Source organism: Oncorhynchus clarkii, chromosome 8 (assembly GCF_045791955.1).
Source record: "Oncorhynchus clarkii lewisi isolate Uvic-CL-2024 chromosome 8, UVic_Ocla_1.0, whole genome shotgun sequence".
Taxonomy (NCBI): Eukaryota; Metazoa; Chordata; class Actinopteri; order Salmoniformes; family Salmonidae; genus Oncorhynchus; species Oncorhynchus clarkii.
The window spans coordinates 36,758,631-36,775,047 of NC_092154.1; the positions used below are offsets into that span (position 1 = coordinate 36,758,631).

Consider the following 16,417-nt stretch of genomic DNA (forward strand, 5'->3'; position numbering starts at 1 on the left):
TTTGCTGAGTGCCCCATGGTGGCGGCGAGCTTATGAAATCGGCAGGCCTAAGCTACGGACAACAAACATAATTGCATTTTATTAATGGCAATTTGAATGCACAAAAACACAGCGACGAGATCCTGAGGACAATTATGAGGCCCATTTTTTTTAAAGGTATCTGTGACCAACAGATGCATATTTGTATTCCCAGTCATGTGAAATCCATAGATTAGGGCCTAATGAATTTATTTCAATTGACTGATTTCCTCATATGAACTGTAACTCAGTCAAATCAATGAAATTGTTGCATGTTGCGTTTATATTTTGGTTCAGTATACATTTGTAACGCCTTTGTTGTGCCTAAATAGGGACTGCGGCTCTTAATCACACAAAAACATGTACATATTTGTGCTATACAGTGCATTCAGAAAGTCTTCAGACACCTTTACTTCTCTCACATGTTGTTATGTTACAGCTTTATTCTTAAATGGATTCAATTGTTTTTCCCCTCATCAATCGACACATAATACGCCATAATGAGAGAAAAAACTGCTTTTTGGAAAGATAATAAAAATCCATTTACATATGTATTCAGACCCTTTACTCAGTACTTTGTTGAAGCGCCTTTGGCAGCGATTACAGCATTGAGACTTCTTGGGTATGACGTTAAAATCTTGGCACACTTGTATTTGGGGAGTTTCTCCCATTTTTCTCTGCAGATCCTCTCAAGCTCTGTCAGGTTGGATGGGGAGCGTTGCTGCACAGCTATTTTCAGGTCTCTCCAGAGATGTTCGACCGGGTTCAAGTCTGGGCTCTGGCTGGGCCACCCAAGGACATTCAGGGACTTGTCCCGAATTCACTCCTGGGTTGTCTTGGCTGTGTGCTTAGGGTCGTTGTCCTGTTGGAAGGTGAACCTTTGCCCCAGTCTGAGGTCCTGAGTGCTCTGGAGAAGGTTTTCATATACTTTGCTCCGTTCATCTTTCCCTCGATCCTGACTAGTCTCCCAGTCCCTGCCTTTGAAAAACATCCTCACAGCATGATTCTGCCAGCACCAAGCTTCATTGTAGGGATGGTGCCAGGTTTCCTCCAGACGTGACGGTTGGCATTCAGGCCAAATAGTTCAATTTTGTTTTCTTCAAACCAGAGAATCATGGTCTGAGGGTCTTTTTTTTCTTTTTCTTTTTTTGGCAAACTCCAAGCGGGTTATAATGTGCCTTTTACTGAGGAGTGGCTTCCGTCTCGCCACTCTACCATAAAGGCTTGATTGGTGGAGTACTGCAGAGATGGTTGTGCTTTGTGAAGGTTCTCCCATCTCCACAGAGGAACTCTGGAGCTCTATCAGAGCGACCATCGGGTTGTTGGTCACCTCCCTGTCCAAGGCCCTTCTCCTCCGATTGATCAGTTGGCTGGGCGGCCAGCACTAGGAAGTCTTGGTGGTTCCAAACTTCTTCCATTTAAGAATGATGGAGGCCACTGTATTCTTGGGGACCTTCAATGCTGCAGAAATGTCTTGGTATCCTTCCCCAGATCTGTGCCTAGACACAATCCTGTCTCGGAGCTCTACAGAGAATTCCTTCAACCGCATGGCTTGGTTTTTGCTCTGACATGCAGTGTCAACTGTGGGACCTTATATAGACAGGTGAGTGGCTTTCCAAATCGTGTCCAATCAATGGATTTACCACAGGTGGACTCCAATCAAGTTGTAGAAACATCTCAAGGATGATCCATGGAAACAGGATGCACCCGAGTTTGATTTCGAGTCTCATAGCAAAGGGTATTTTTGTTATTTATTTTTAATACATTTGCACACAAAAAAAATAAAAAATTTTGCTTTGGCAGTATGGGGTATTTTGTGTAGATTGATGAGGAATCTTTTTCAATCTAAACATTTTCGAATAAGGCTGTAATGTAACAAAAGGTGGAAAAAGTCAAGGGGTCTGAATACTTTCCGAATGCACTGTATGTGTATAAAAATATATTCCGTGTTTAACAAAATCTGTACAAGCATAAAATAACTGTACAAGCATAAAATAAAATAAAATGTATTTTGCATACAATATAAGTAGCTCAGCATTGGTATTATTTATTTCCGACAGTCTTTTCTGCTCATCTTTATCAAGGGATCCAATAATTCCAGAACCCACTGTACATGCTTTCTCATACACGCAGAGACACACACACACACACGTGCAAAAGTGTGTGTGTCGTGGCTGGGTTTTGGGTGCAGGGAAACGCCTGCCATGGCTCAGATGGCGACAGATGGCTTGAGACAAATCAGCCTGGGAGTCAAGAACCCTGCCCCTCTTAGTCTGTGTGGAGGGCGATCTGCCATGCTGGGGAATGTGTGTGTGTGTGTGTGTTTGTGTGTGCGTGTGTGTGTGGGTGTAACGTTGTTGTATATGTTTGTGTAGGTTGGCACTTACGTTGAACTGGGTTATGCAAGGCTCTCATAACTCCTTTTTTACCAGTTCTGGTGAGAAACATGGCTAAGATACGACCACGGTTTATCTGTGGCGCAGAGCTCACTTTTACACGGGAGGTCAGTCCGGGTCAGCTATGAAGGTGAGCACACACATGCGCACTTGTGTTTGCAATACCTACCCATGCATTGTTTAGGAACAATCACATGTACTCTGTCTGACACTATTACCATGATAGCATTTCATCGTCTTGGCATTAACCAGGCTACTGTTTCTCATCCAGTGACATTGTACCTCTTTGCTGTAATAACCTTATTCTCCATGAAGTGCTTTATAATCTGCTCATAAATTATAGCTTGGTGGTTGCTGGTCTGGCTGCCAAGACAATCCGTGCATTACGTAGTCCCGTAAGGTTTTCCCATACAGGGAAATTCTCAGAGGGCGCCTCGCTTAAATACTGTTCACTCGAAACGATGCAACTGCACGTCTACTTCATCTACTGTTAGTACTCAAGCCAGCCATGCACGGTGAATGCCATTCCCCTTTTAAAAGCCTGCCCGAAATGAGTGAGCATGTGTGTGCGAGTGCGTGCGTGTGTGTGTGTGGCCTAGACGAGCAGTCCAGCAGTCTGTGCCAGTATTCCTCTTTCTCTTACAATCAGGCCTTAAACCCTGCTAACCTCTATAATCCCATTCCCAAATCTCACACACACACTGCCCCTTGGCTCGCATCTCTCTGCCTGCTCCTAATCCCGATGCAATCCCCCTAAATGTGCTGCTGGGGTTGAGGTTCTCTGTCTGTGTATAGCATCAGTCTTCTCCAGCCCTGGTCCTGAATGGAAACAAAGAGTGTGCAGGCTTTTTGTTCCAATCTGGCACTAACACATCTGATTCAACTAATCCTCAAACCCTTGATTAGTTAAATAAGGTGTGTCAGTGCTGGGCTGGAGCAAAAGCCTGCACACCCTTCTGGGCTCACTCCCCCAGGTCTAGTTAAGGCAGCTAGCCAGTGTTTGTCCCTGATATCCAGAGATAGTGTTTTAGTTTTCTGCTTGTTGACGTAATTCACTCAGCTCTATTTTTAGTACGGATGTAATAGATGTAGAGTGGATGAATGCTGCCATTTCACTTTCCAAAGGACACACTGGTGGTTAGGGATAAGAATAGTAAAATGTCAGACGGCTTCGGCCAATCAGTAGAGGTGGTACTGGCACTCAGCCAATGAGGAAAAGCCTTGTTGACAGGTCCGCAGTGCGTAAGAAGGTGATTGGCAGGTCAAATATGGATACGGAGCAGAGGGAGATGGAGTCAGAGAATGCAGGAATGTGCGTGTTAGCTGGTTATTCTGGGGAAGACGTGAAAGGCATGCTAGTTATGCGTGTGTGTCCCTGCCACTCCATCTCCCTCCCTCCCTCTGGTGTTGGTGAAGCTACTCTGAAAATGTGGTTTACCAAGCTACCAATGACTTCACACTGGAAGAAGTTAAGCTACTGTAACAACTCCGCGGATCAGTGTGTCACATGCGTGGTAGCGCAAAACCAAAAGTCAGACAAGGCAATGAAGTTCTCAAACAGGGATTTAGTTAACTCAACATGTTTGACAGGCAGGGGAATCTTCAGGTACCCAAATGAGTGTTCATTCGAGTGTAAAACCTTAAAATCAAGTACTGGCCCTTTCACAGCGATAACTAAACTTAAATAGCTGGGGAAGATCATATTTAACCCCAAGACAGAGAGAACTTCTAACCTTAGGCATATTAGTCCAACAATTATGACGGAGCTTCAGCGGGTCCTCCTCCCAGCTCTTTCTCCCTCTTCTTTGGTACTATGGCAGTCCCCATACAAGATAGGTGCCTGCCGCCACCTACTGTATTGGCTTTGCATCAACCTACTATTCTGTAGTATGAATTCATTACAATTTGAAATCAATTATAATAATTGCACTACCAACTAACCCTGCACCCATTACAACCTCACCACTATTACACTACTTTGGCCCTATCAGATACTACTCCAGACCAGTAGCCTGGGAGGACGGGACACTATCGTTCAAAACATCTTGTAACTATTCTGCTGTAATATTCCGTACACCCAAGTACAGCATGTACAAAAATATGTGGACACCCCTTCAAATTAGTGAATTCAGCTATTTCAGTCACACCAGTTGCTGACAGGTGTATAAAAATCGAGCACACAGCCATGCAATCTCCATAGACAAACATTGGCAGTAGAATGTCCTTACTGAAGGGCTCAGTGACTTTCAACGTGGCACCGCCATAGGATGCCAACTTTTCAACAAGTCAGTTCGTCAAATGTCTGTCCTGCTAGCGCTGCCCCTAACAACTGTAAGTGCGGTTATTGTGAAGTGGAAACGTCTTGTAGCAACAGCTCAGCTGCGAAGTTTTGTGGCCTAAAAGCTCAAAAGCGCGTAAAAATCATCTTTCCTCAGTTGCAACAATCACTACCAAGTTCCAAACTGCCTCTGGAAGCAATGTCAGCACAAGAACTGATAGACAGGAGTTTTGTGAAATGGGTTTCCGTAGCCGAGCAGCCGCACACAAGCCTCAGATCACCATGCACAATGCCAAGCGTCGGCTAGAGTAGTGTAAAGCTCTCCGCCATTGGACTCTGGAGCAGTGGAAACTCGTTTTCTGGAGTGAAGAATCACGCTTCACCATCTGGCAGGCCGACAGACAAATCTGGGTTTGGCGGATGCAAGGAAAACGCTACCTGCCCCAATGCATAGTAGCAACTGCAAAGTTTGGTAGAGCTCGGTGTGAAAGAATGAGACTGGCCTGCACAGAGCCCTGACCTCAACTGCATCGAACACCTTCGGGATGAATTGGAACGCCGACTGCGAGCCAGGCCCAGTCGCCCAACATCAGTGCCCGACCTCACTAATGCTCTTGTGGCTGAATGGAAGCAAGTCCCCGCAGCAATGTTGCAACATCTAGTGGAAAGCCTTCCCAGAAGAGCGGAGGCTGTTTATAGCAGCAAAGGGGGGGGGGGGGGACAAACTCCATATTAATACCCATGGTTTTTGGAATGAGATGTTAGACAAGCAGGTGTCCACATACTATTGGTCAGGTAGTGTACATCTCTGCAGCTGCCGCCACAACATCTATCCTTATCCTCTGTGATTTAGATTCCGTTCCTGCTGTACAAATTGACAACCACGCCCCCCCCCCCCCCCCCCCAAAAAAAAAACAACTTACTGAAGGACATGTTATTACTATCACTCTATTGGCCTCGGTTTACTCACCAATGCTACACATTCCTATGTCTCATCTGCTCCTGCACGCGTCTCACATCTAGGATTCACACTCTGACACACTGCTGCCACATGACCATAAGCTTGACACCTAAAACACCGTACTGGAGTCGGGTCTAAGGTTCTCAGAGGATAACAGACATATCCTAACTCGACTTTATCTGGTAAAGACCCTGCGTCACCGGGTCTGAGCCGCACCAAACGGCGGGCTTCACAGACAACTGGAATCTTCAGCTTCAGTTGATCCTCCTCAACGCCACTCGAGTTACCGCTATTTTCGATGGCTCCCTACTCCGGAGAGGAAAGCAAGTCACAGTTCTTGTCCTCAGTCGTGTGGTGCGAAGTGCCTGCTCCCTCTGGACGGCAGAAACGGGAAAAATAAAAGAAAAATCGACACGAGTCACTTTCACCGACCCAACCTCTTCTCCAACCAACTTGACACCACATATTGATCTGCCTGAAGGCAAGGATCCATTCTCTCAAAAAAATCTCACTCCCACTGAGCCAATATCATTATGTTCATCATGAGGACGAAGTTCAAACTGCTTCACCACACCTGCCACCGCAGTTAATTCATCCTCATCCTCACTCTCATCACTTTCAGTTTCCTTCTGTAGCTCTTCTAAATGTTATGTGTGATCCACCACTCCTCCATTCACTCAAAACATGTTCCACTTTTCTCATTTTTTTCCTGTCTGCCATCTTCTCCTTTATGAGATCTTCCAGAATATTTGTGCATTCCGCCATTCCATATTTACTTATAATATGCTCCACTTTTTTTCCTGTCCTCCTTCTTACCCCCCCACCTTAAGGCCACCCACAATCGGTCACCCACAATCGGTCACCCAAAATCGGCCACTCACTATCGGCCACTCACTATCGGCCACCCACTAGCGGCCACCCACTAGCGGCCACCCACTAGCGGCCACCCACTAGCTGCCACCCACTAGCGGCCACCCACTGGCCTCATTGACCTCTCTCCCCCTTGTGCATGCCACTGCATGGTACATATACTGCTGCTGCAGCCCTAATTGCAGCCAGGTGTCTAAGGTGTGCAGCTGCAGTCAGTTAAGTCTCTGTGAATATTTGCCACACCTTGTACTGAGTCATTTAGCCACCAGTTGGGGCCAAAAGCGGGTCTTACCCAGCCCTACTTAGTAAAAAATGTGCATATGTAAATCTGAATTGTCATGGACAACAAATTGGAAGAACTGATCACTTTGACGTCATATGGATAACAGAATGTGTAATTTAGCCTATTCTCATGTGAGAATAGGCTGATTGCAAACTTCACCCATATTTTAGTTTTGCAAAAAAAAAAGTAGTGTGTAGTTCCACTACACGGCAAACAAAAGAATGAACTGAAAACACTACCTAGATTTGAATTTAGTTCAACGACAACCAAGCCACTGGAAATGTAGTTAAATAAATAGTTGAACTACAGTATATGTAGTGCACTACTCCCCAACACTGCCCTCCTCTCATCATTCCATCTCTTTCACCTCCTGACCACACCACCCACCACCACCCTTTCTTCTCATATCCTCCCTCCCTTCCTTTCTTCTTCCCTCCCTCCCTCCCTAAATCAGCCTAATGCCTTTCCTGAGGGAGTGTAAGCAGATTGAATGAGAAAGACTCCATTAATCATCCTATCAGCTCTAGTTTGGGCACCTGTTAGCGCTACTTGTTGGGGTCCTCACTTTTTTATATTTTTATATAAGGCACTGTCACTGGCCAGAGCTACTTTATTGGGGTATTTGCATGGGCTCATGGGGCTGCTCCTCAGGTGCTCAGAGTCAGATAGATCTTCATATTTACTTAGACAGGGCTTCTTTGAAGGCACAAACATAAATTCACTAGCCTATCCCTCTCCTTAGCTTGTCTCTCTAACCATCTGTTCTGTCCCTCTGTCCACTCACCGTGGCTACTGCAGCTGGCCTGGCAGGGCTGGTCTGTATGTGTTGCTGGATCTGGCTGGCACGGCGGAGGTCCGGACCGGTGATACGGACAGACAGAGAAAACATTTGTTTCCACTAGAAGACAATGTTCCTACAGGGGAGAGAGACAGGAAGACAGGGATACAATAAGCTCCTTTCAGACCTAACCAACCGAGTGATGACAACACGGTGGATGACGACATGGTGAATCTAGCTATCTGTGCATGTATGTGTGTGCGTGCGTGTGTACGTATGTGCGTGGAGAACTATCCTCTTCCACAAACTGTTACCAAAGATGTCGTGGATTTGGAGAAATAAGTGATTGCCCATCAAAGTGCCAGTGAATCACAAGTAGTGTTAAACGGTTAGCCTCTTGCTCCATTTCCGCTCATACCACGAAGCCCATCAGCATTAATAGTATTATGAAACAAGCTTTGGGAAAGCAAATCTTCATCTCGCAGCTGAATCAAGTTGACAAGTCTTCAACACCATAGTAGTTTGAATAAACAGCAGACCATCAACAAATGACATGCCAACTAATCTTCTCTTTAATTGGTATGTGAAGTGTGTGTGTGCATGTGTGCCCTCATACAGTGTGTGCGTGTGTGCTCTCATACTGTGTGTGTGTGTGTGTGTGTGTGTGTGTGTGTGTGCGCGCTCGCCCTCATACAGTGTGGGTGTGGATAATGGAGGGCATTTTATTGTACTGCATAAACTAGGCTATAACATTGATTCTCTCTCCCACATGCACTTAACCTGTTTCTCCAGCTAGTTACCCAACTGCATAATGCATAAAGAACATAAAGTACAGGTCAATAAAGCTATAAGTGTTGAAGTGGGAGATATCTCGACTAGCCTGTGTCCTAATAACTGTGTGTGTGTGTGTGTGTGTGTGTGTGTGTGTGTGTGTGTGTGTGTGTGTGTGTGTGTGTGTGTGTGTCAATCACAATCAACCAAATGTTGGAATTTCTCATGGAGGAATGCTGTCGAATCAAGACACTTGTAGAATCTATGCCAAGGCGTATTGAAGCTGTTCTGGTGGCTCATGGTGGCAAAACGCCCTATTAAGAAACTTTACTGTATGCTGGTGTTTCCTTTATTTTGGCAGTTACCTGTATATCGACTTCATAATGTATGTAGTAGTGGGTTTGGACCAGCTATGTCTGTTTATTGGGATTCCCAAGATTTTTCTAAAATATCTTGCTGTTTTTTCCAGGTTTGTCCGGGTTTTCCAGCATGTTTGGGAAAAAGAAGAAGAGGCTAGAGATTTCGGCTCCGTCTAACTTCGAGCACCGGGTCCACACTGGTTTTGACGAGCGGGAGCAGAAGTTCACAGGTCTGCCCCAGCAATGGCAGAGTCTCCTGGCAGACACAGCCAACAGACCCAAGCCCATGGTGGACCCCTCCTATATCACACCCATACAGCTGGCTCCTATGAAGGTAGAGTACCGGTGGACAAATGGTGTTACTCTGTCTGTCTGTATTCTCAGATCCCTTTCTTTCTGTCTTTCTTTGTTCTTTCTCTGGGATTCTCTCTCTACCTCTCCGTTTTCTGTGTCTGTCTGTCTGTCTCTAAAGTACCTATCTATACACACCCAGTGTCTTTGAGCACCAGTCTGGCTCCTTTCACCTGTTATGAGCTGTTATGTTGTCTTTATATGGAGGGAAGATGGGCAATTCTTCAACGACACGAGTACACACTTCCTCAAGACTCTAAGAAGCCATAGACCTTGTAAGAAGAGATAGAACTTCTGATAGTACCTGAGCTATCCAGGAATACTAATCTATTAATGGATTGACTGTTACATCCTTCGTCTTTCCATTATTGATCCTGGGAGTGTCTATTACTTCCAGTCACTTACATACACTTACAACACTTAAGGTGATGATTGGATGGTCCTGAAAGACAAAGTTATCTTTGGCCAAGATTGTTGCCAAACGTGAAGATATCAAAAGAGCTGCCATCCCAGCTAACAACAAACGTTCCCACAACTTTAGAGAACTTAGTCTCATTAGGTCATTAACTAACTTTTTCATAGGAATGTTCCCGTGCTGTGCAAGGGATGTTTGCAAGAGACCATTCCCTTTATGTGAAATCAAATGTACCCAGAACGTGGTTATTATGTTCTAGACACGTTTAACGAGAACGTTGCAAGAACATTTGTGTCCAGTTTTCTGTGGGTTAGGAGAATATTCCATCAACATCCCACCAAACATACACAGAACATGGTTGTCATGTTCTCAGAACATAAGCTATTCATGTTCTAGACATGCAAAAGTTAAACATTCACGTATCCAGCTTCCTGTGGATTAGGAGAACATTCCATCAATGTCCCACCAAACACAGTTGCCATGTTCCCAGAATATATATTATTAGGAGAATATTTCATCAATGTCCCACCAAACACAGTTGCCATGTTCCCAGAATATATATTATTAGGAGAACATTCCATCAATGTCCCACCAAACACAGTTGCCATGTTCCCAGAATATATATTATTAGGAGAATATTTCATCAATGTCCCACCAAAAACAGTTGCCATGTTCCCAGAATATATATTATTAGGAGAACATTTCATCAATGTCCCACCAAACACAGTTGCCATGTTCCCAGAATATATATTATTAGGAGAATATTTCATCAATGTCCCACCAAACACAGTTGCCATGTTCCCAGAATATATATTATTAGGAGAACATTCCATCAATGTCCCACCAAACACAGTTGCCATGTTCCCAGAATATATATTATTAGGAGAATATTTCATCAATGTCCCACCAAAAACAGTTGCCATGTTCCCAGAATATATATTATTAGGAGAACATTTCATCAATGTCCCACCAAACACAGTTGCCATGTTCCCAGAATATATATTATTAGGAGAATATTTCATCAATTGAGCACGTCTTGTTACTGAGCCAATCAAGGCCCAGAGTTATCCGTTCATAGCACTTCGTCTGTCAAAGATACTCACACACAGTGCCTTGAACATACAGTACATGTTCATTTATGCAGTCACTATTATTCAACATGTCCTCACCTGGGATTTGAACTCACATCCTCTTGGTCCACAGCACTCTAATCGTCCTGCTATGCCACCATGGCTGTGTCATGTATCAGTTAATCTGACTATTCTCACTTATTGAAGGGCTTTCTGTCTAGTTGTCTAATGTTGGAGGGACATATTCACCTGCTTTAATGATACCCCTGAATTACTATGATCAATACAATCTTTGATTGAGTGTACTTTTAACAGAGTTGAGATTCACTTCAAAGTGCATTCACTCTATTGCTTACGCCTATCAAGTTGTGTAAGATCTTCACAAATGCCCATGGAGGAGGGGTTAGGGTTTAATCTTGACAGGGCCTAACTGTACTTGCCCACTAATGACACGGTGCAGTGATATTCCTTATAGGGACAGTGGTTAGGGCATGTCTCATGGGTGCTGTTGGCCTGGGTTCGAGACCCTCTACTGGAGTCCCCCTACTCTCACGTTCTTAGCAAAACACGTTAATGTCATTATTGCCCTTTTGAAATTAATTTATCAACCATTCCAATTGTCTCTATGGATATTTCATTAGAGCACTTGGAAATGTCGTTTTTGCATATTTCTTCATTATCATAATGGTTTATAGATGTCTCCTCATTCACTCGTCTCTGGAACTGGCTACCGGCTTTGTGCCTTTGTGCACGACCTCCAGATGCTTCTGCAGGCTTCGGTGTGGTGTTTCTGGACAAAGAGATCAATGCTGCCGTTGCAGAGTTTTCATTTGACTAAAATGTTGTTCTCTTTCTCCGCGAACAACTCCAGAATAATGGGAGCGTTTCCACGAGGAACAGAATAAGCGGGTTGACAACCCGAGGACAAGGCTTTAAGAAATACATGTAACATGCCGGTAGATATATCCTTCTGAAAGTAATATACAGGTTACTTGGAAAAGTAACTAATAATATTACAATATTTGAAGACAGTTACTTGTTATATTACTCTGTTACTCATAAAAGTAACTGTAAGTAATTATTACCCCAACACTGGTCTGAAGTGATCCTGTAGGAATTTGTCTGTTTTTCCACATTAAAACTTGGAGATGTCTACGTTGTGTACTGTTTTGGTATAACTGGCGTCATCATCGCTGAAATGGCAAACGTGAGAATGTACATGAGAACGTACAGACACGCTACTGCAAATATACACATTCTGAGAATATGGCAACCATGTTCTGAGTACACAGTATGTTTCTATCAGAAGCAACACTACCACCTGGGACCATGTATCGGCAGCAAGTCAGGACTGTTCCAGAGAGAAAGGCAATGACGAGAGCTGATGTGATTCCTTATCAGGGACACATTGTTCTACATGGTATACATGGTGTGGATTTGAAGAAGACACAGAGCATTCTCTTTGAGATGCTTAGCTTTCAATGCAAAAACAATTAGATCAGATCGGTGTGTTGTAACTGTTGCCAAATAATGACATTAACATACTGTATGTTGCCAAGGAAATGAGAGTGGGGTGAATCCCCTAAGCGGGTCTCAAACCCAGGCCACCAGGACCAATGACAAACACACTAACCACTCTCCCACTTAGGTATACAGTATCTTTAGGGCATGTGCTTATTGGACCAGTATAGTTAGGCCCTGTCCAGATGAACTCTTAATGTAGATCTGAAACAACTTAATAGGTGTTAAATGTTGCGAGAACATTGTAACCACGTTCTAGATAAGTTCTACTTGACATTAAGGGGAATATTCTCCCAACTTTAACACTAAACATGCTGAAAAGGTTCTCAGAAGGTTCTTGCTAACATGGCTAGAATGTTCCCCTAACTAATGGAAAACTGGAAACAAATATTAGGGGAACATTATGGGTAACAAAAACGTTCTCTCTCCCTAGAATTGTTAGCTGGGGGTAACTAGTAATGGTTCAGTGCAAATTCAATATCCTATCATTCTGCTTGGCAAAACAATACAATCTCTTTGCAGATGACACTGCGAGATGAATTGCCCGTGTTTCCTCCACCTCTGTGACTGTGTTCCTCCTTGTCCCTGCCTCTTCTGAGTGTCTCCCAAATGCTGTGTTGTTGTTCAATGATTATTTATAATGTTGTTTTTTCCCCCGATAGGGGCAGATACAAGTAATAACACAGACGCATTGAATCTCCAACAGTCAGATGCATTCCACCACCGTGCTACAGCCTATGCGTGTTTATGTAGAAGCAGTCCTTGAAGTTGTAGTGCTTGTTTAAAATACTCTACTCCTTTAGGATGCACCAGAGTGGCTTCTGAAGTTATTCTATCCATTATGCCTAGGCTGTTAGCTGTTGTTGTACCTAGGGGTTCGCAGCCAGTGGTAGTGTCAGTCCTACTCCCTGTCTGTGGTGTCCCCTTTCATACTGCATGTGTGGCTCTCGGCCCTCAGCCCTCACACCCTGTGTCCTATGTGTCACTACACCTGCTTTCATTTACTGTTATTACACCCACGACACCGACATACACGTTATCGTTTCGGCAACTGCTTTGATATTTTAACAATCGAACTGAATAGCTGCCACTGCTCAAATGAAAAAACAAATGAATCGTTCTTGATTGTCAACAACAGTGCAAATAATCCTTAAAGAGAAGCACTTAGTTAGATGTCACATCAGACTTACAGTAATGGTGAGCTGGCACATCACAAACCGAGACATTCAAGGAAGTTTCATCTAAATGTTCTTATAGCAGTAGACCATCATCTTAGATAAAGAAATAAGCAGCAACTTGCTTAGTTAGCTGTACTAGTACTCAATTGACCAGTATTGAAATGCTCCCTATTTAACAGTGGTCTACTACGCAACGCTAGCTAAATTTGTAGCGGTAGCTTGTTTAAAGCAATGGGACATAGGTTATTATCTTCAGCATTAGCCGCTAAGCTAGGCTAGTTTATGAGGAGCCACGGGCATTCGGGAGAATAGGAACAAGAGGACATGACATCACAGGATATGACATCAGATATATAGTTACTTCCTGTCTAACCTCTAACCTCAATTTACTTTCTGCCACTAGCTTAATAAAGGTTTTAGACAGCGGCAGCAAGTACACAAAAACGTTTCTTGTGAAACTTGATCTTTCTAGAACAGCACTGTTGCCATTGGAGATATCTCTGAAGAGGGGAAAACAAGACTTTAATTATCTTACTCTCTTCACAGATATCTCCCAAGAAAATCCGGTCGGCCGAAACACCCTTGCGAAAAGTATGACTTCTACTACCCTTCAATTCCCTTTTCTGTTCTTCTCTTTTCTCTTCCTTTTTCGGTCACACACAATCACATCCACAAACCTCTGTTTCCTTTTACTGCATCTTTCCGGCACTACCTGGCCACATGCATTCAGTCGGAGGTAGTGTGTTAAGGTCGTGGTAGGGGAGGGGCATAGTACATATGACATATTTTTGCTAGTTCTTATTTTCAATCATACGCATGACCCCGAAAAGTCACTATTCTGTAACCATAGCAGGATGTTGTTTAATTTTTATTTGTATATAGTATTTATTTCCGAGTGCTCGCATTGATGTGCTGATATGGATGTGAAGTGCGTCCTCCCACGGCCTGCTATCCAGAGCTGACATGGGTTCAAATACCATTTGAAATATTTGTTTTATACTGCAACGGCGCTCGATTGAGCTTGACTGTTGTCATGAAACCAATAGAAAAGCCTAGAAAGTGTAAACCCCACCCACCTGGCCTTCCAAGCAGGCGAAAGCAATTGGTAAAAGTATTTGAAAGATTTCAAATAGTACTTGAACCCAGGTTCGATACAGAGCCAGAAGGGAAACCGGTCGTAAGGGTTTTGCATGTTTTTCAGAACCCTCTCTGCCGTTCCCCAGAACCTTCCCTGCTCAGCCCACAACTAACTAACCGACTGGCCTGAGCCAGTCCCATTACTCAGCTCCAGCTCGCATACACACAAACCCGCACGCACGCACACACTGCAGCTCCTCTCATCTGGTAACTCATCAATGTTTCTCTCCACATAAATGAATGACATATGATGTGCAGTCTCTGGGTCGTGAAGGGACGATACGGAATAATTATATTTTCCTATTTGAAGATTAACAGTAGGTTCTCTTAATGTTTTATAAATGGCTTATAAATAGTTCATAAGTGGTATATAAATGATTGATTCTGTGATTTGAATCTTGTTTCTCTGCTTTTGAGAGCAAAGGCGAAGGTATCAGCGATTGTAGCGAACCAAACAATCATATTGTTGCTTTCCCTTTCTCTTTCCTCCTCTCCTCCCTCTTTCTCATCTCTCCTGTCTTTGTTGGTCTCATTAGAGGCATGTGCATCCATATGTGTGTGTGTGTGTGTGTGTGTGTGTGTGTGTGTGTGTGTGTGTGTGTGCGCGCTCACGCGCGAGTGTGTTTGTATGGCTGAGTCACAGGGTGGGTTGTGCTATATTTATCTCTCTGTGTTGGTCTGATGTCCCTCTCTCTTTGTTGTAATGACACATGAGTGATGCCACTCTACCTCTGGCTGGCAGGCCCTCCCAGCACTGTGTCGAGATGTGTGTGTGCGTGTATTGTTTGCGTGTGTATGTGTGTGTATCTACGTGTGTGTTTCTTTGCCTGGCAGTCTCCTAGCATTCTCATTGGTACTGTAAAGGGGACAGAGGAAAAGGTCAGTGTGACGTGTGTGTGTTTTGGTAGGGTTAGGAAGGTTGGTGCGGTCATTGTTGCTCAAATAACTCCCAACATCGCCCTCTGGCTGGCACTCATAGTTTATTAATTTCCTCCCCTTCAATCTCCTCCTTCACTTGTTTCCCTTCATGCTCTCCTCTCCTTTCTACCCTACTTCCCTTCTTCCCATCTGTTCTACCCTGCCCCCTCCACTCTCCTCTCCTCCGCTCCACCCCCCCCCCCCCCCCTACTTTCTCTCCTTTAGAAGGTTTGGGTCTGTATGCACTCTCTCCTCTCTCCCAGATGGAAGTGCTCCATATCACTACCTTTATTCTTTATTCTTCCCCGTCTTCTCATCCAAGCCCCTTCCCCCAGAAGTAGGCTAACGCAAAGCGCTAACAGCATTTCCATGTCTAAAACATCTCTGTGGCCCTGAGGGAGAGAGTGAGCTACAGTAGCTGGCTTTGGGTTTGAGAGATAGAGCTAGCCATTGAATAATCGGTGGCGGTGAGGTGTTTTATGTTCTTGAGCCCACCACCAACCCCCTTCTTCAGAGGAACACTTTATTACCATGCTTCGTAATATTAAACTCAGTAGTTTTTTTTTGTATTATAAATATTGTTGGATATGTTATTTTCTCTCTTGCCTATCGTCAATTCCTCCCATTTGACAACATTGTATACTCTGGCAGTGAGGGGGTTAATATCGGTAGTAGGATCATGCAGCACATTAGCTTGACACCCTCATGGTGCCAGATCCTGTGAAGTACTTGGGATAATTGACCCTGAAGGGTAGTACCACAGGGACAGTGGTGTGTGTGTGTTTGTGGAGATGGGGTGGGGGGGGGTTCTATATCCTCAGCTGTGTCCCTGGTTTACAGTAAGGGAGTAAGAAGCTGTAAATGGTACTGGGGGAGATAGACTGGGACGGGACAAGGGTCAGTGTGACTATACACTGGCTGATGGTAGCATTCTGAGATTTACAACTGGGCTGGGATAGAGAGACCAGCATGGTGTAGACTTCAAGTAGATCAGTCACAAGGACTATGCTATAGACTTAGCAAGAGTAGAGCAGCGTGTGTGTATTTGTGTGTGTGAGAGACTGGTACACTGAAAACAATATGTCCAGCCCACTGAGAAGTGTGTGTACAGTA

General features: G+C 44.2%; 1 protein-coding gene across 3 annotated transcripts in view; it reads left to right on the top strand.

Moving 5' to 3' along the window:
* The window catches only part of LOC139415356 (serine/threonine-protein kinase PAK 5-like), a 117,323-nt gene that overhangs the window by 39,809 nt on the left and 61,097 nt on the right, over positions 1-16,417 (top strand). For 2 of the 3 annotated variants that reach the window (XM_071163436.1, XM_071163437.1), the window contains exons 2-3: positions 8,825-9,048; positions 13,796-13,840. In XM_071163436.1, coding sequence (XP_071019537.1) covers positions 8,845-9,048; positions 13,796-13,840 — 249 coding nt within the window. In that variant the 5' untranslated portion in view covers positions 8,825-8,844. The remainder of the gene's footprint in view (positions 1-8,824; positions 9,049-13,795; positions 13,841-16,417) is intronic. The other variant, XM_071163438.1, reaches the window with a different exon arrangement.